The sequence below is a fragment of the Stomoxys calcitrans genome, chromosome 1, assembly GCF_963082655.1.
Source record: "Stomoxys calcitrans chromosome 1, idStoCalc2.1, whole genome shotgun sequence".
Lineage (NCBI taxonomy): Eukaryota > Metazoa > Arthropoda > Insecta > Diptera > Muscidae > Stomoxys > Stomoxys calcitrans.
The window spans coordinates 271,237,376-271,254,501 of record NC_081552.1 but is presented as its reverse complement, the minus strand read 5'-3'; the positions used below and the strand labels follow the sequence as shown (position 1 = coordinate 271,254,501).

Here is a 17,126-nt window from a genome sequence, read left to right as displayed (position 1 = left end):
TCTTGTATACCCTCCACCATTGATCGCATTTGTCGAGTTCTTTCCCGGTATCCCTTTTTAGACAAACAATGGATAAAAAAAAAAGAATTGCTATGCAATTAATTTTTGGAGACCACAGTAGAAGTCTATGTGTAAAATTTCGGCGAAATTGAATAAGAATTTGGCCTTTTAGGGGCTCAAAAAGTAAAATAGGTGGATCAGTTTATAGGGGAGCTGTATCAGGCTGAAGAAGTCAAGATCCAAGATCGGTTTATATGGCAGCTATATCAGGTTATGGACCGATTTGTACCATATTTGGCACAGTTGTTAGAAGTCATTACAAAACACCTCATGTAAAATTTCAGCCAAATCGGATAGGAATGTTAAAAAGCAGTATAACTACATAATTTTGTTCTTTTTAGATGTTATCAAGAACGGCAGAAGGAGCTGCACCGTCGTTTGCGCCTAGAACGAACAGACTGTCATGTCGCCTATGTCGTTCTGGAGGATTCTTATCACTGAGCTTAAACTTGAATCGGACAGAAATCGCTGATATGTGAGAAGTTTGCCCACGATTATTAATGGAATGTTGATGGGCAAATTTTTCTTTTTGGTTGTTTTCCCCTTTTGATATAGGTCATTGGGGATTGCAAATGGGCTATATCGGCTATGCTTTGGATATAGCCCCCATATAAACCGATCACCGGTTTTGACTACTTGACCCTTTAAATGCATTAATTTTCAATCAATTTGAAATTCCGCACAAAGACTTCTGTTTCAATACCAATGTATGTGCCAAGTATGTTCCGAATCGATCTATAAACTGATATAGCCCCCATATAAACCGATCCCGGGATTTACTTCTTGAGCCCAATATTTTTGCCCTCCAATACTCAAGACGTCAATTTATATGGGCGCTATATTACGTCATACAACCGATTCGGGCCATACTTGACATGGATGTTGAAGATAATTGCGGAGGTTATTGTGCTAAATGTCAGCCCAGTCGGATAAAAATAGCGTCCTCTAGGGGTCAAGAAGTCAAATGCCGAAGAATCCCCCTTTTTAACCTAACTTACATTATCAAAACTAACGCATCAGCCTTTTTGTTGTGAGGCTATTTATGCGTAGTAAATTTCCAACAGTTACTATGTAGGGCTTCGTTTCATCGAAAAAGAATCCTCTCCCCAATGTCCACAGAGCCAGTTGCTTGCATTTATCCGATTGCAGTCGAATACGGGTGAATTCACACGGATGAGCATGCGACGAAGATTTGCTTTCTATACTCGTACGATGATAATGTGGATGCATTTGAGAAGGTTGTTTACCCAATAAGACTGAGTGCGTGTTTGTGAGCGACTACGTATTTCTTAAATTGGCATCTTTGTACCCAGCAAATAATTGGAAAGCTTTTCGCAAAAGGTCTTACAATACTCCTTTGATCTGTTTGATAAACTTTCCTTTGAGTTTATTTTTTGTGCAGTACATAATGCAAGAACTTAAAGAAAGCACAAAGTACTTGCATCATTAAAGGACATTTACTTTTTACAAAAACAAGAACAATAACAATATATGACTGTATGACCTATATAAAGGATCATAGGTTACTGCAACCTATTTAAACTGCAAGTTTAAATAGTTTGCGCAAACATGGATATTTGAAGGTGGGCTGTACGTGTTCATACCAGAGTAAACATTTACAGAAAAATTTGCCGATATTCAATCAAACCATCTTCGAAAAACCAAAGCAGGAGCTGTTTGATATTAGTTTCAATCCTAGGCCGTTCAAAAGACGATGTATAATAAACTAATCTAATTGTTCAAAAGGTAATATTGTCCAACACAATAAACCAACCATTTGTGTTTTTAGTATTTCTTCGCACTTTTCACCATTTACAAGACATCGCATTAACACAGTTTATGTTTTGTTGTTGGGCTAGTTTAGCTCGAAGTTGGACATTGTCCGAAGTAAGTCTTGATATAGTCCCATAAAAACCGATAGTTATGGAAGTTCGGAAATCAAACAGGAATTGTTTGTACACAGCTACATAAACTAGGGTGGGTCAATTTGTGAAGCAAAAACAAGTACAAACTTGCTAAGTTCGGCCGGGCCGAATCTTATATACCCTCCACCATGGATCGCATTTGTCGAGTTCTTTTCCCGGCATCTCTTCTTAGGCAAAAAAAAGGACAAAAGAAAAGATTTGCTCTGCCAATAGAGCGATATCAAGATATGGTCCGGTTCGGGCAACAATTAAATTATATGTTGGAGACCTGTGTAAAATGTCAGCCAATTCGAATAAAAAGTGCGCCCTTTCGAGGCTTAAGATGTAAAATAGAGAGATCGATTTATATGGGAGCTGTATCATGCTTTAGACCGATTCAGATCATAATAAACACATATTTTGATGGACATGAGAGGATCCGTCGTACAGGATTCAGGGTATGAACCGATTTGAACCTAATTTGGCACAGTTGTTGAAAGTCTTAATAAAATACGTCATGCAAAATTTCAGCCAAATCGGATAGAAATTGCGCCCTCTAGAAGCTCAAGAAGTCAAGTCCCCAGATGGGTTTATATGACAGCTATATCAGGTTATGGACCGATTTGAACCATACTTGGCACCGTTGTCGGATATCATAACAAAATACTTCGTGCAAAATTTCATTCAAATCGGATAAGAATTGCGCGCTCTATTGGCTCAAGAAGTCATGATCCAAGATCTGTTAATATAACAGCTATACCAGATTATGAACCGATTTAAACCATACTTAGCGCAGTTGTTGAAAGTGATACCAAAACACCATATGCAAAATTCAGTCAATTCGGACGGGATTTGAAATTCAGTCAAATCGGACGAGATTTGGGCCATCTAGAGGCTCAAGACCCAAGAACGGTATATATGACAGCTATATCAAAAAATGGACTGATTTGGCCCATTTACAATCCCAACCGACCTACACTAATAAAAAGTATATGTGCAATATTTCAGGTGCCTATACTTACTCCTTCGAAAGTTAGCGTGCTTTCGACAGACAGACAGACGGACGAACATGGCTAGATCGACTTCTTATGGGGTCTCAGACGCATATTTCGAGGTGTTACAAACAGAATGATGAATGCAATTAGTATACCCCATCCTAGGGTGGAGGGTTTAAAAATTTTTAATTGTTTTCCATGCCACGCCCCTAAGTTGGTTCATGTCTGATATTGTGTCCTCACCTAAGTACCGGTAGCTTTTAGCCGCGAATGACCGGCAATGACATAGGAAATGCTCTAACGTTTCTTCATCTTCCCCGCATGCCCTACACATGCTATCACTTGCCGCACCGATTTTACAAAAGTGAGCTCGTAGTCCTATGAGTCCCGTTATGATACCAGAAGTTATACTGACCTCCTTTTCACTTACTTTCAGTAATAGCCTGGTCTTCTCTGCCTGCAGGACCGTATTATGATTAGGCTGTCTTAAACAGATCTCAGTCCCTGGGTACGCAATGTAGACCCCCAGGCCCACTCCGTCCTCAAGCTATGATCCATCCATGTAACATGATCATCCAGATGGCAATACTAAGACCGTGTCGCCGGCAGCAGTGCCTTGCACTGGACCTCAAGTGTCGTCCCAGGTATCCATTCGTAAACCTCTTCCATTCCTTCCAGGTTTCCTATCGTCGTCTCGATTATACAGCGATGTATGAGTTTGGTTAGGAACTGCCTCCGGTAAAAGTTTAAGGTCCGAAATCGGATGATCGATTCATATGGAGGCAAAAATAGGAAAGAGACGGAGTCAGACCATACTTGGATTGGATGATGGAGATTATAAGAGGAAACATTATGCAAAACTTCAGTCAAGTCCGATAAGAATTGAGTCCTCCAGGGGCTCAAGAAGTACAATCCGATCTACGGTTGACATGAGAGCTGTATCAGGTTATGAACTGATTCAGACTATACTTGAATACAAGAATGTTGGAGTTCATAAAAGAAACCGAATCTGATAAGAATTCAACTCGGGAGATCGGTTTATATGTGCTATATGTAACAATTAACGGATGAAGCCCATTTACAATCCTTACGACCTATATCGATAGGATCGACAAGAAGTATTTGTGAAAAATGTCAAGCGAATTGCTTTATGCGTTAAGACGCTATCGTGATTTCCACAGACAGGTAGGACCTATATTGTGGCTTGTACTGCCTTAAAAGGCCATATCGGATTTTTGATATACACGGCAGATATATCTTTACCTGAAAAGATTTTAATGGAATTTTGCACACATATTGGGACGTAAAATTAATCACCTAACGCAACATTTTGGAGCTATATATGGGAGCTATATCTAAATATATTCCGATTTTGTTCAAAATCAATAGCATTCGTTCTTGGACCAAAAAAGTGACTCGAGCGAAATTCTATTATATAAAGTATATATATTAATAATTTTACATACTTTGCAACATTTCCCTTCGCCATTCAACGTTAGTCGTGAATTTGCTACATTTTGATGTTAAAGTCACTTCGGTTATGGCTTGAGTCATCAAGAATTTCTTCAAAGCATATTTTGCCCCATTAACCCATCCTTTGTATTCTTCATGGGTTTTTGCAATTTTATCGTAACCCCAGTGCAAATGTTTTTCATAAAAGGAGTTTACTTTTCGAAAAGTTCGTTTATTGTTTTTTTTGCGTGTAGTGCGTGATGAACAAATGTTTGCTATCTTTCAAAGGTGGAAAAGTTCCAATGGTCGCTGCATCATTTGCATAGTTCATCGTGTTGTTACAAAATCCAATAGTTCTTAATTTCGCGGAATGTGGTCATAGGCAGCTCGTTTCCATTTTCCCTTCAATACTTGGGGTGCGTCAAAAAAAGTCTCTTATAGTCTCTTGGTTGCGAATTATCATGCCCTCGAATACTTTGGTTTGTTGGGATGCAGCATACACATAAAAGGAATCTCTTTACACATATCTACATCATCGAATGCCGAATCTATCGCAGAGTCTTGCATTCAATTTTCTATTGGGATCCTTTTTTATAGCACTTTACGTATTGCCAACATTGCAATTAAGATTAATGGATTTTTTTATTAAACGATCCTTTTTTTAAGGAATTTCTTGCATTCCTTTCATCAGGCGCAGCAGCTCCATAGCTGATGCTTATGTAGAGGCCAGACAAACCGATTGCCTCACCGTTCCCCGATTTATTTAATCAATTCAAAAATCTATTCCAATTCCAACGGACTGCATGAGAAGAGATTTTGTATTTGAAGTCAAGCAACAATGAACTACACAGGGAAAAATATATACAATTACTAGTAAGGTTTCGGTAAAGACTTGATTCGTGGTTGATTACAGGACGAAACCAATGATTCGTTTCATATGTGGTGGGTTTTTGTTCTTTTGGTATGTAGGTCGAATATCAATATTGATCTTCTGGTTTTTTATGATAAAATTCGGGTTTAGGTCCCAGTGTTGCCTATTTTGGAGGCCAGCGCGGCACAGAGGTTAGCGTGTGACGCCGAATGTCTGGGTTCAAGTCCCGGCGGGAACATCGCAAACACTTTCAGCGATGATTATCCCCTCAATAATGCTGGCTAAATTTATGAAGTATCCTGCCATGTCAAAACAACTCTACCAAGTGGTGTTGTTATGCGGAACGCCGTTCGGATACGGCATACAAAAGAGGACCCTTTTAATTGAGCGTAACGCTCATAGAACTGCACTCAATGATATGAGAAAAGTATCCCCTGTTCCTTAAAGGAATATTCATGTTCAATAGGATTTCGGTACCAGATATTTGTATTTAAAGACAATTGCCATTTTTGAGAAAAATGATCGGACGTCTATTTCATAATAAAGAGGAAGGCATGCCATTAATAATGGAAAAGATCATTAGCCAAATGGCCACCACAACCATACTTATTGGTCTTGAATCGACGCTGGGATACACCTTATCTTTCATGTGGCCCCAAAGGAAGAGGTCGCAAGAAGTTAAAACACAAGATTTCGGTGCCCACTTGTAGAGGTAACGAAACCCAGAAATTTTTCCGATAAAAAAAAACAATGATATCGTCTTGTTGAAAGTAAACGTAGTAAACCATCCAACTCTGAGCAAAAAAGTCATGAATCACCTCTCGATAACGTTTTTGAAGAGTGCATCGTTCCATTTGTATACCCTACACCGCCACTGTGGTACAGGGTATCATGGTTTTGTGTATTTGTTTGCAACGCTAAGAAGGAGAAGAGCTAGACACATTGATAAGTATATCGATCGACGCAAAATCACTTTCTGTTTCGATTTAGCCGTGTCCGTCTGTGAGCCCATGTATTTTGGTAATCAAAGTGCAGGTCGTATTTGTTGTCCAATCATGACGAAATTTTGCACATATCACTTTTTTGGCCCAAGGACGAACGCTATTGATTTTGATAAAATTCGGTTCAGATTTAGATATAGCTCTCATATATACGTATCGCCCCATTTGCACTTAAATTGCCGCTGTAAGGAAAATTTTCAACCGATCAGCAAAAAATTTGGCACCAATTGTTTTGTTACCGATCTTAACATATCTGGAAAATTTCATCAAAATTGGTTCAGATTTAGATATAGTTCCCATATATATGTATTGCCCGATTTGTACTTAAATAGCAGTAGTAGCTAAAATTTTCAACGGATCTGCACTAAATTTGGCACAGATTGTTTTGTTACTGATCTTAATATGATCTGCTAGATTTCATCAAAATCGGTTCAGATTTGGATATAGCTCCAATATATATGTATCGGCCGATTTAAACTTATAAGGCTGTAATAAACACAATTTGTAACCGATCTACACAAAATTTGGCACGGATTGTTTTGTTACTGATCTTAACATATGTGCGAGATTTCATCAAAATCGATTCAGATGTGGATGTGGCACCCATACATAGTAGTAACAACAATTTTCAAACGGTCTGTTTAATAGTCGGTTCAGATTTAGATATAGCCCCGAAAAACTGGGTGATTCCAAATAACACCTCTTGTTGGAAAACCGCATGAAAAACATATCAAAAACAAAGGAAATCTAATTACTCATATCATATGGGAGAATTGTAAAATTCTCAATCGTTTATATGTGAGGGCGCAAGGAACTCGTACGACATGGAACGGAAAACTTTGAGTTATTATTGTTTCAAAGTCTCTGCACTCATCCCTTAATCAACCATTAACAACTATATCCCATTTATCAACATATAACAACTATAACCACACAGGAAATATTTTATAAGCCCAACAATTGCAATTGTAAAATCGACACGGTAATTCTGAAATAAGTTTCAATTATAGCGGACTAAAAATGCTCTTTTTATGGGCTCAATACTCTATATTAGGAGATCGGTCTATATGGCAGCCATATCCAAATATGATTCGATCTGGACGATATTCAACAACATGGTTTAGAGGGGTACCAGAACTTTCTGTGCTAAATTTCATCGAAATAGGTTGAAAAATGCTTCAATAATAGGCTCATTACACTATATCGGAAGATCGGTCTATATGGCAGCTATATCCAAAAATGATTCGATCTGGACGATATTCAACAACAAGGTTTAGAGGGGTACCAGAACTTTCTGTGCTAAATTTCATCGAAATAGGATGAAAAATGCTTCAATAATAGGCTCATTACACTATATCGGAAGATCGGTCTATATGGCAGCTATATCAAAATATGGTCCGATCTGGACCACATTTGACAGGAATGGGTAAGGGTCTACCAGAACACACTCATCGAATTCCGGTAATAAACGGATCATTTATGCCCTCAATACCCTATATCGGGAGATCGGGCGGTCGCTCTATAGGGCAGCTATATCCAAATATAGTTCGATCTGAACAGCACTGCACAGACATGGGAAGGGCTTTACCAGAACTCATTGTGCCAAATTTCATTGAAATCGGATGAAAAATTACCAATTTATTGCCTCAAGACTTTAAGTCTGGAGATCGGTCTATATAGCGGCCATATGTAACTAAAATCCGATTTTATGGGATCAGAAGATCAGGTTTATACACAAAGAATACGAAATCATCAAAAATTGTTTGGAAAGTGTTTTTATACCCAAGATATCTGCAAAATTATAAATACCCAAATAAATACCCAAAAGTATTTATTGGGTATTAACCCAATATCTACCCGGTACATCTAACTTAAATCCGATTTTATGAGATCACAAGTTCAGGTTTATATACAAAGAACAAGAAATCATCAAAAATTTTTTGGAAAATGTTTCTATACCAAAGATACCTGCAAAATTATAAATACCCAAAAGTATTAATTGGGTATTTACCCAATATGTACCCGGTAGAAATCCATCTCTACGCTACAGCCTTCAAAAATTGAGATATTGAGCTGAAATTTGGTACGTCTTTCTGCTGCACGCAGTTGAGTTCTTGAATGGGCCTAATCGGACCATATTTGGATATAGCTGTCATATTGACCGAACTGCCGGTTAAGGGTTTGAAGCCCATAAAAGCTTTATTTATTATCCGATTCCGCTGCAATTTGAAATAGTGCATTATTTTACGCCTTCCGACATCCGACCCAGATATGATTCCCATCAGACGATATTTAGATATAGCTGTCATGTATACACTGATCTGCCGACATAGTGTATAAATCCCGTAAAAGACACATTTATCATCCGATTTCGCTGGACACAGTGACTTGTATTAAGCCCCCGTCATCCGACCAAAACATGATCCAGATCTGACAATATTTAGATATAGCTGCCACATAGACTGATGTTGCAATTAAGGGTATTAAATTTGATGTATTGCTTGATTTCGCTGAAACTGTTACTTGTATAGGAGTTCTAGGGATCAGAATAAAATATGATCCAGACCATCCCCTATTTAGATATAAATGTGGATATAGTCGTGGAGTTATAATATCATAGGATACTAAATATATATCCATGGTGGTAGGTATCCAAAGTTCAGAACGGCCGAACTTAAAACGTTTTTATTCGTTCTACTTTTGATTCTATATTGTCTCCTATATTGTCGGGATTTGACCAGATATCTGAGATTTTTTTTTCAAAATTAAAGTTAGCATGTCCGCATATGACGCTGAACGCCTGGGTTGGGTGGTTTTCCCCTCCTAATGCTGGCAACATTTGTGAGGTACTTAGCCATGTAAAACTTCTCTCCAAAGAGGTGTCGCACTGCGGCACGCCGCTCGGACTCGGCTTTAAAAAGGAGGCCCGTTATCATTGAGCTTAAACTTCAATAGGACTGCACTCATTGATATGTGAGAAGTCTGCCCCTATTCCTTAGTGCAATGTTCATATGGGCAAAATTTGCAATTTTGTGTACTCTTTGACTCTTGCTTCTCTTCCACACAAACATGTTTCAGTTTGTGCATCCCTGACGTTATCCAAGAAAACACATGGTTAAATAAATAAATTGAGCTAGGATAACAACTAATGAGTGTAAAATGTAAAAAGTTCAATAATTTTAAATCATATTTAAAATATAAATATGAGGAGGGCAAAACAAAAAAAAAACATAAATGGAGGAGTTGAATGCGTGCGAAACATGCCCGAAAATGGAGAACATTGCAGCAATGAAATTAAGTATTTAGGAATACTTAATAATGTATGTAATGTTGTGTTGTTATTTTTAATGCATAAATAAGGTCTCTTGATAATGATTGACAGAAACGTAACCACCTTACAACACCTCTTCATGTGGATCAAGACTTCAAGATATATATGAGAAATGTTGAGAGGTTGGTATTCGTTTTCATGTTTCAAAATAAAAATATTTTCTTCATTAAACACTTTGCAGAGACGGTACCAGAGACAATTGTGTTCCTTTGCTAATATTCCAACCACCAGTAAACTATGTTAGAAGCCACATGCTTCCTTCAGCCATAAAACAAAAGACAATCCTTGTTGAAAAAGTTGACTTAAATTTTTCTTATCTACATAGTGTCCACGCAACATTGCTTAAACTTAAAGACCAAGGGTTATCCAATGAAATCTATATAGATATTTATGTATTTTTGAAAGAATAAACAATTTTCCAACATATTTGTTTATTAGTTTGGTACGGTTAATACAAAGTTCTTAAGTAAACCGAGATTTTAATTTTTTCTGTGTATTAATAAAATAAAGCGAAATCAGGACAACCATACGTACAAACTCCTTTTCGAGAAATCGGAAATCGAAAAATTAAGCCTTTTCTATAGTTGGCGTCGTAGAGGCTAACTAAAATCATTAACAACACAATCAAAATCACTTAATTTATTCATTTGTTGTCACAAAAAACTACAATCATACAGTTTCATCGGACTGTGAGGTTAACGGCATCATACAACTAAAACAGAACGTTTTATACAGTGTTAAACGTTGCGAAAATAATTAATCCGTTATTCAGTCACTACCACATACTAATTAGCACCAGTCATTACTATGTGGTAGTGACTGAATAACGGATTATTTATTTTCGCAACGTTTAACACTGTATAAAACGATCTGTTTTAGTGTTCGGTTTTCACAGTTGGCTAAAATACATGGTTTTCGTGATCACTTTATCGAAACACTTCATAAAGTCTCAATGTTAACGTAAAACTTTTAAGAAAACTGTTTTATAACTTATGGCGGGGAATGACCTACTCTACTCAGCATGTGGTATTGCTTCAAAGGCTATTTTCTAATAAAGGTATTATCGAAAAATTTCGCGATAAGCGAACATAGTACCAACCCTAATACTGTACTTATGATTAATTAACTTACGCAAGACACTTTTCTGATCATTTTTCCAACAGTGCGACCATAAAATCATTTCTCCTTATTTCCGATAAATCTTTATCCAAGGCCATCAATTGCCTAGGGGTCTCTGGATGCATGGACATAGGCGTCTGTGGTCATTAGCATTTTCACAGCATATGTACATAGACTTTTCATTTCAATTTTCAAAATGAGTTTTCCTGATAGAAAAAACAGTGAAACAGAAATGCTGAATTTCCAAAAGAGTGGAAGTGGTAGGATAGCTTTGGAAAAGCATGCGAAATGAGTTTGGCCATTGCATACTCATGTTTACCTAAACTTGTGACCAGTTGTTGATTTATAAGGAAGTGGTTACCAAACAAAGGATATATCCACACATTCGTAATAAGGACTGCAAAAAAATGTAAAACTCACTGGAGCGCATCGTACGTTTGCATGGAACAGGGAAAGAGAGTGGAAGAGAAGTAGCTTTAGGAGGACAAAGACAAATAGAAAATGAAACTTGAAATAATTCTGCATTGTCCCAAGTTGTGGTTATAGCGGCTGTAGCTTCCCTTGCCCACAACAAGTTTTGGCATCAAATAATACGGAACGTTTGTTTCCATTTAATTTGACTCATAGCCGACCCTATGCATTCACAGGGGCGGGTGGTGGGGTTGGGGAAAGATGGAATGAATTTTGCTATTACTTCGGTGCAAAGCTTTCCGCCTGCAAGCTGCCCAATTTTAACACACCATTTCATTTTGCATTTTTAGAATGGACGTCATGCCTGCTCATCCCTATGTCCGAAAGAGCAGCTTCCGGCGCCGGAGGATACAATATCATGCAGATCTCCACGCTTGGTGGAAGTGCCCGGTCATTGCTGTAAAATGTGGCTATGTGAGAATCCCACAGCCGATGGTAAGTGATTACAGTTCTAATTTGTCCATATACAAATATAGCGCACTTGACTTACCAAACACAAAACACTGGCTAGCCCATTCGAGAGCTGTAGGGCAAACAAATGAACACTCAAGGAACAATTTTCATACTTTTGGCAAATTTAAATCGCAATGTGCCCGGAATTCAAGCTAGCAGGTATAAACACAACCAATGATTTCACTATCGGCTGTATAGAGATATAAAATAAGCAAAACTAGAAAAATTGCGTTTAGTTCCAACGGATCTATTCTTATATACTATTCACCGAAGACTAATCACAGACTCCGCAGCCCTGCCTTCCACCATGGTTCGCATTTACAAAGTTCTTTGGATTTTTGTATGGCTCTTAGAATTTGTACACCCAACATTTGTTTATATCACCCAGAAAAAAGAGAGCTAGACCCATTGATAAGTTCCTGATTGGATTTAGCTATGTCCGTCTGTTTGCCCATGTTTGTCTTTGTACAAAGAATTGTTTGCAATTTTCATCCGATAGTCTCCAAATTTGGCATGGGCATCTTTTTTGGCCAAGAGACAAAGCCTATTGAAATTGAAAAAAAACGGTTCAGATTTGAATATAGCTCCCACATATATGTTTGTCCGATTTGGACCAATACTACAATAGTAACGTCATTTGTGAATCGATTCTCACGAAATTTGACAAAAGTGAGTCTCTCAAAGGTCTCGACATTACTGATGAATTTGTTAGAAATCGGTTCAGAAACAGATATAGCTCCCATAACTGTCTATCGCCCATCTTTCATTTCTAGGACCTTTGCAAGCACATTTATCACCGTATCATTTCAAATCTTTGCACTACGCCTTCTTCAACGAAATCGGTTCAGATTTGGATTTAGCTCTCATATATATACTCGCCCGTCTGGACTTATATTGCAATAACGTGGACATTTGTTAACCGATTCACATGAAATTTGGCACAATGATTTCCCCTATGACTAACGACAATGCTGTTGAATTTTATAGAAATCGGTTCATATTCAAATAGATATATGTATGTCTAAATAACAACCCTTTAGAAATGTCTGACTAACTATTGGCTTTGACAAATTGTACCCAAGCCCATGCTTTTTGCATAGACAATGGTGACAATATCGATAGTAAGTCATTAGGCAATATATGGAGATATATTGTAAATATGGGGCATTGTCAAAACCATAACAGTAAGGACATTCTATAGGCATTTTGAATCATTTAAGTTTAGTATTTTTTAACTTTTCACTAAATTTCAAAACTAGCTGGATAATACTTAAAAAATAGTTTAAGCATGTGTATATAGTTTTGTTTGTTTAATTTGTTTAAAAAAAAAAAAAAAAAAAAAAAAAAAAAAAAAAATATATATATATATATATATATATATATATATATATATATATATACATATATAAAAGAAAAAACTTTTATAAAAAGGAAAATCTTTGGGTAGCTGCCAAATCCTCCGTCAAAAATTGTCGTGTCCAAATACCTGATGTCAGCTGCGTTCAGCATTATCACTAAGAATTGTCTTCATCTGCCTATATGGCAGCTACATCAAAATATAGTCCGATCTGAACCATATTTAGGTCGGGTATCAGGAGGCTAAAAATAACTCACTCTGTATCGGCAGATCGGTCTATATGACAACTATATCTAAATATAGTCCGATCTGTACCGTATTTGAGTAGGATGTTGGGAGGCTTAAAAATACGCACTATTCCAAATTTCAGCGAAATCGGATAAAATATAAAGCTTTTAGGGCCTTCGGACCCTTTATCGGGAGATCGGTCTATATGACAGCTATATCTAAATGTAGTCCAATCTGAACACGAATATGATATATACTTTCAAGGCCAAGTCAGTAAATAGCCGCCCCATCCCCCAATACACCCCCAAACCGGACATATTTGCTGACTTTTGCAATAAGGGGTTTAAATAAAAGGTATTTGAGATTAGAACACTAATTTGATATCTAATTGCGAGGTCAACGCCAATGTGGGCTTCAAATAAATCATATACATATACATGGGAATAGAGCACAATGCTGTTATATTTTAAGGGCTTAGTGTTTGGGAGACCACCCCACTCCCTAAAACACCCCTAATTCGGGCATATTTACCGACCAGGTAAATGTGGGGCTCAAATGAAGAGTATTGGGGAGTAGAGCACGAACCCCTTTCCCAAAATAGACCACAAACAGCAATTATTTACTGACCATAACAATATGGGGTTCAAATAAAGGTATCTGGGAGTACAATACGAATATCCAAATGTGGAACCATGTATTTGGGGCACCGCTTTTTCCCCAAAAACCCCACAAAGGGTAAAAATTTGCCGAAAATGCCAATATGTGGCTCAAATGAAAGGTATTTGATATTAGAAAACTAATTTTATAACCAATTTTGGGGCCAAGACTTTGGGGGACGCCTCATCCTATAAACTCTACTTAAACCAATGACAATATAGGGTTTAAATAAATGGTATTTAAGACAAGAGCACGATGCTGATATATTTTTCAGGGTCAAGTCTCTAAGGGACCACCTCACCCCTGAAAACACTCCTAATTCTGACATTATGGGAATATCGGGCGTAAATAAAGTTTTTTTTCCAAATGACATTAAACCCTCCGAGCGTATTCGTGATCCAATAAAAATCATATGGGATTCAGATAAAGACACTTATATTGTTATACTGTTAGCCAAGCGATATGCATTTACTATTTTCGTAGCGTGGTAATTCACTAAAAGCTCTTTAATTGTCGAAAATAAATATTCAAAGGATAATTTTGTTCCATATAAAGTAAAAGGAGGCGCAGCGGAGTTGGCCCGGTTCAGCTAGTTGCACTATAAGAAACAGTTTACCAATAAGACGAATCGTTTCATTCAAAAGGCATGCATCCACCAATGCACCGCTCACTAATTAGTGAGTAGGTGGAAGCATGTAATCTTTGAGTGGCAAAACAGTCTGATGAGACCGGGGGCTTCGGAGCGGAGCAGGCCCAATTCTGCCGGAACGGGAGCGAAAACAAATCGCTTGGCTCCGACAATATTTAAGACTTTGGATAAAAATTTTTGGTTTACGAGCTTGTTATTTTGGCGAATTGAAACAAAAGTTTCAGATAATGAAGGTAACATGAGATAACTTTTAAGTTAGCTTTTGTTAAATCGCTACCAAGAACATAAAAATGAGCCAAATTTAAAAGCCAAAACATGCAAAAAAATCTTCTAAGTTCAGTCAAGTGGCAATTCTTTGCTGGATTTCTCTTTGTAGGCTGAAACTGAAAATGATAATGGATTTTGATACCGTACACCACTACTGCGGCACAGGGTTTTATAACTTAGTGCATTTGTTTGTAACACCCAAAATGAAGGTAGATGGACCCATTAATAAGTATATGGATCGACTCAAAATCATCTCATTCTAATTCCATTTAGCTACCGTTAATCAGGTCGCATTTTTCATTCGATCGTTTTCAAATTTTTGGCCTCGTTAAATTGGAAATCTCAGAGAAATCGGTTCAGATTTACATTTAGGTTCCATATATACGTATCTATCTCCCAATTTTTACTTTTCGGCCCTTTGAAAGCTCATTTTCAACCGACCTTCTAAAAATGTTGCTTACCGATTTCCTCTGCTACTCTCACAATATGTACGGATTTTGGTCGAAATTCGTCGTTTTATAAATTAGAACAAATTTTAATTTCGACGACTAAGATTGCATACCCAATGCACTATGGTTCCCTGACCCTTTTTTGGGCAAAAGTAAAAAATGGAGCTTTGACATATTTTTGGTCTATTCCAATATAAAACACTTTCAAAAGGTGCGAAACAACAGTTTTTTTTATTAAATATGATAAGAAATTTTGATGGGTTTGGTTGAATTTGAATAGTTTTTTTTTTAATTTTCTGCCTTTTAAGTGCCGAATTATTTGCTCTATTTTGCTTGACTTTTAAAGAGTTTTTGATGATTTTAAAATGCTATGTTTGTACCGACAGGTTTCGATAAATGGATGTTACTCGGAAAATACCAAAACTCGTAATTTTCTTGAAAGCAATAATTTATATGATATTGCTTTTGGTCCGATGGTTCTTCTTCTTCATTGTTATCGAGAAGAATCAAACTCTTAGAATAGAAGACGTTTCATGAAACTTGTCAATCTAATGGCTGAAATTTCCGCAAAACTGTGTATGCTAGAATTTAACTCTACGCCGCTCCGCTGCGCCTTCTTCTACTGTATATGGAGCAAAATTTCCTACGAAAATAGTATATCGCTTGACTAACAGTTTCACAATATAAGTTCTTTTATCTGAATCCCATGTGATCTTTATTGGTCTACGAATTTAAGTTTGGATGTAAGGTGTATTCCATTCTTAAAATACTTTATCTCGGCCCGATATTCGGGGGTAAGGTGGTCGCCTAGACACTTGACCCTGAAAAAAATATCAGCATCGTGCTCTTCTCTCAAATACCATTTATTTAAACCCCATATTGTCATTGGTTTAAGGGGAGTTTACACGATGAGGCGTCCCCCAAATAGATGGCCCCAAAATTGGTTACCAAATTCGTTTTCTAATCTCAAATACCTTTCATTTGAGCCACATATTGGCATGGTCGAGAAATTGTTACCCTTTGTTTGGGGTGGTTTGGGGAAGGGGTTTTTGTTCGTATTAGGCCATCATTCATCATGAAAATCTCCATTTTGACAGTCGACGCAGAATATAGAATTGCAAAACCAGATTGAGTTTGATATATTTTATCAAATTTCCTACTACAATAATTTAATACACCAATCATTTTTCACAAAAACGATTGAGAACGTTCACATATTCAACGCATTTTTATACAATACAAACATATTCGAGCCACACCAATGCAGATAATGCCATTTTCCAAACATTACTGTTACAACAAATGAGGCTGCAAATAAATGTTAGTGCACTTGCAGTCGATGTACTGAATTGTGTTATGTGTTAAGTCATGGCCAGACATTGACGTCATTAATTATTATCAATACAGTCATTAAAATGGATCGTTAATTTGAAAATACCCAAATGAGGTGGCTTTCGTTTTATTCCCCTCCATTGCAGTCTATGCCACATGTCACAACTCCTCCAGCAGCCCGTGGACGCCATGTAGCCAACCGTGTGGTCTTGGCATCTCTACGCGATTTACAGCGACCACTGCTGGATGCAATCAATTGATAAACCAACGTCTGTGCCAAAATCGGAAGTGTGAATTGAAATCGCCCTGGGTCAAAAACAACGCCAGGAATCCGACTACAGATGACTTCGCAGTGACAAGTCAAAATTACCTTAGGAACGGAGCTGATGATATAGAAAATATAGAAAGGTACCACCACCACCACCATCACCACAATCACAAGAAGGACGGAAATTTTCAACTGGGTCAGGAGCAGCATAAACATGGAAATAAGGTAAAGTAGCTATGTTAAAACAGAGAGGTTGGCAGAT

The 17,126-nt window shown here is 37.3% G+C and overlaps 1 protein-coding gene across 5 annotated transcripts in view; it reads left to right on the top strand.

The window, feature by feature from the left end:
• LOC106095848 (myb-like protein F) overlaps positions 1-17,126 on the top strand; it is a 210,084-nt gene that overhangs the window by 154,109 nt on the left and 38,849 nt on the right. For all 5 annotated transcript variants that reach the window (XM_013263252.2, XM_059362756.1, XM_059362753.1 and 2 more), the window contains 2 exons: positions 11,495-11,639; positions 16,743-17,089. In XM_013263252.2, coding sequence (XP_013118706.2) covers positions 11,495-11,639; positions 16,743-17,089 — 492 coding nt within the window. The remainder of the gene's footprint in view (positions 1-11,494; positions 11,640-16,742; positions 17,090-17,126) is intronic.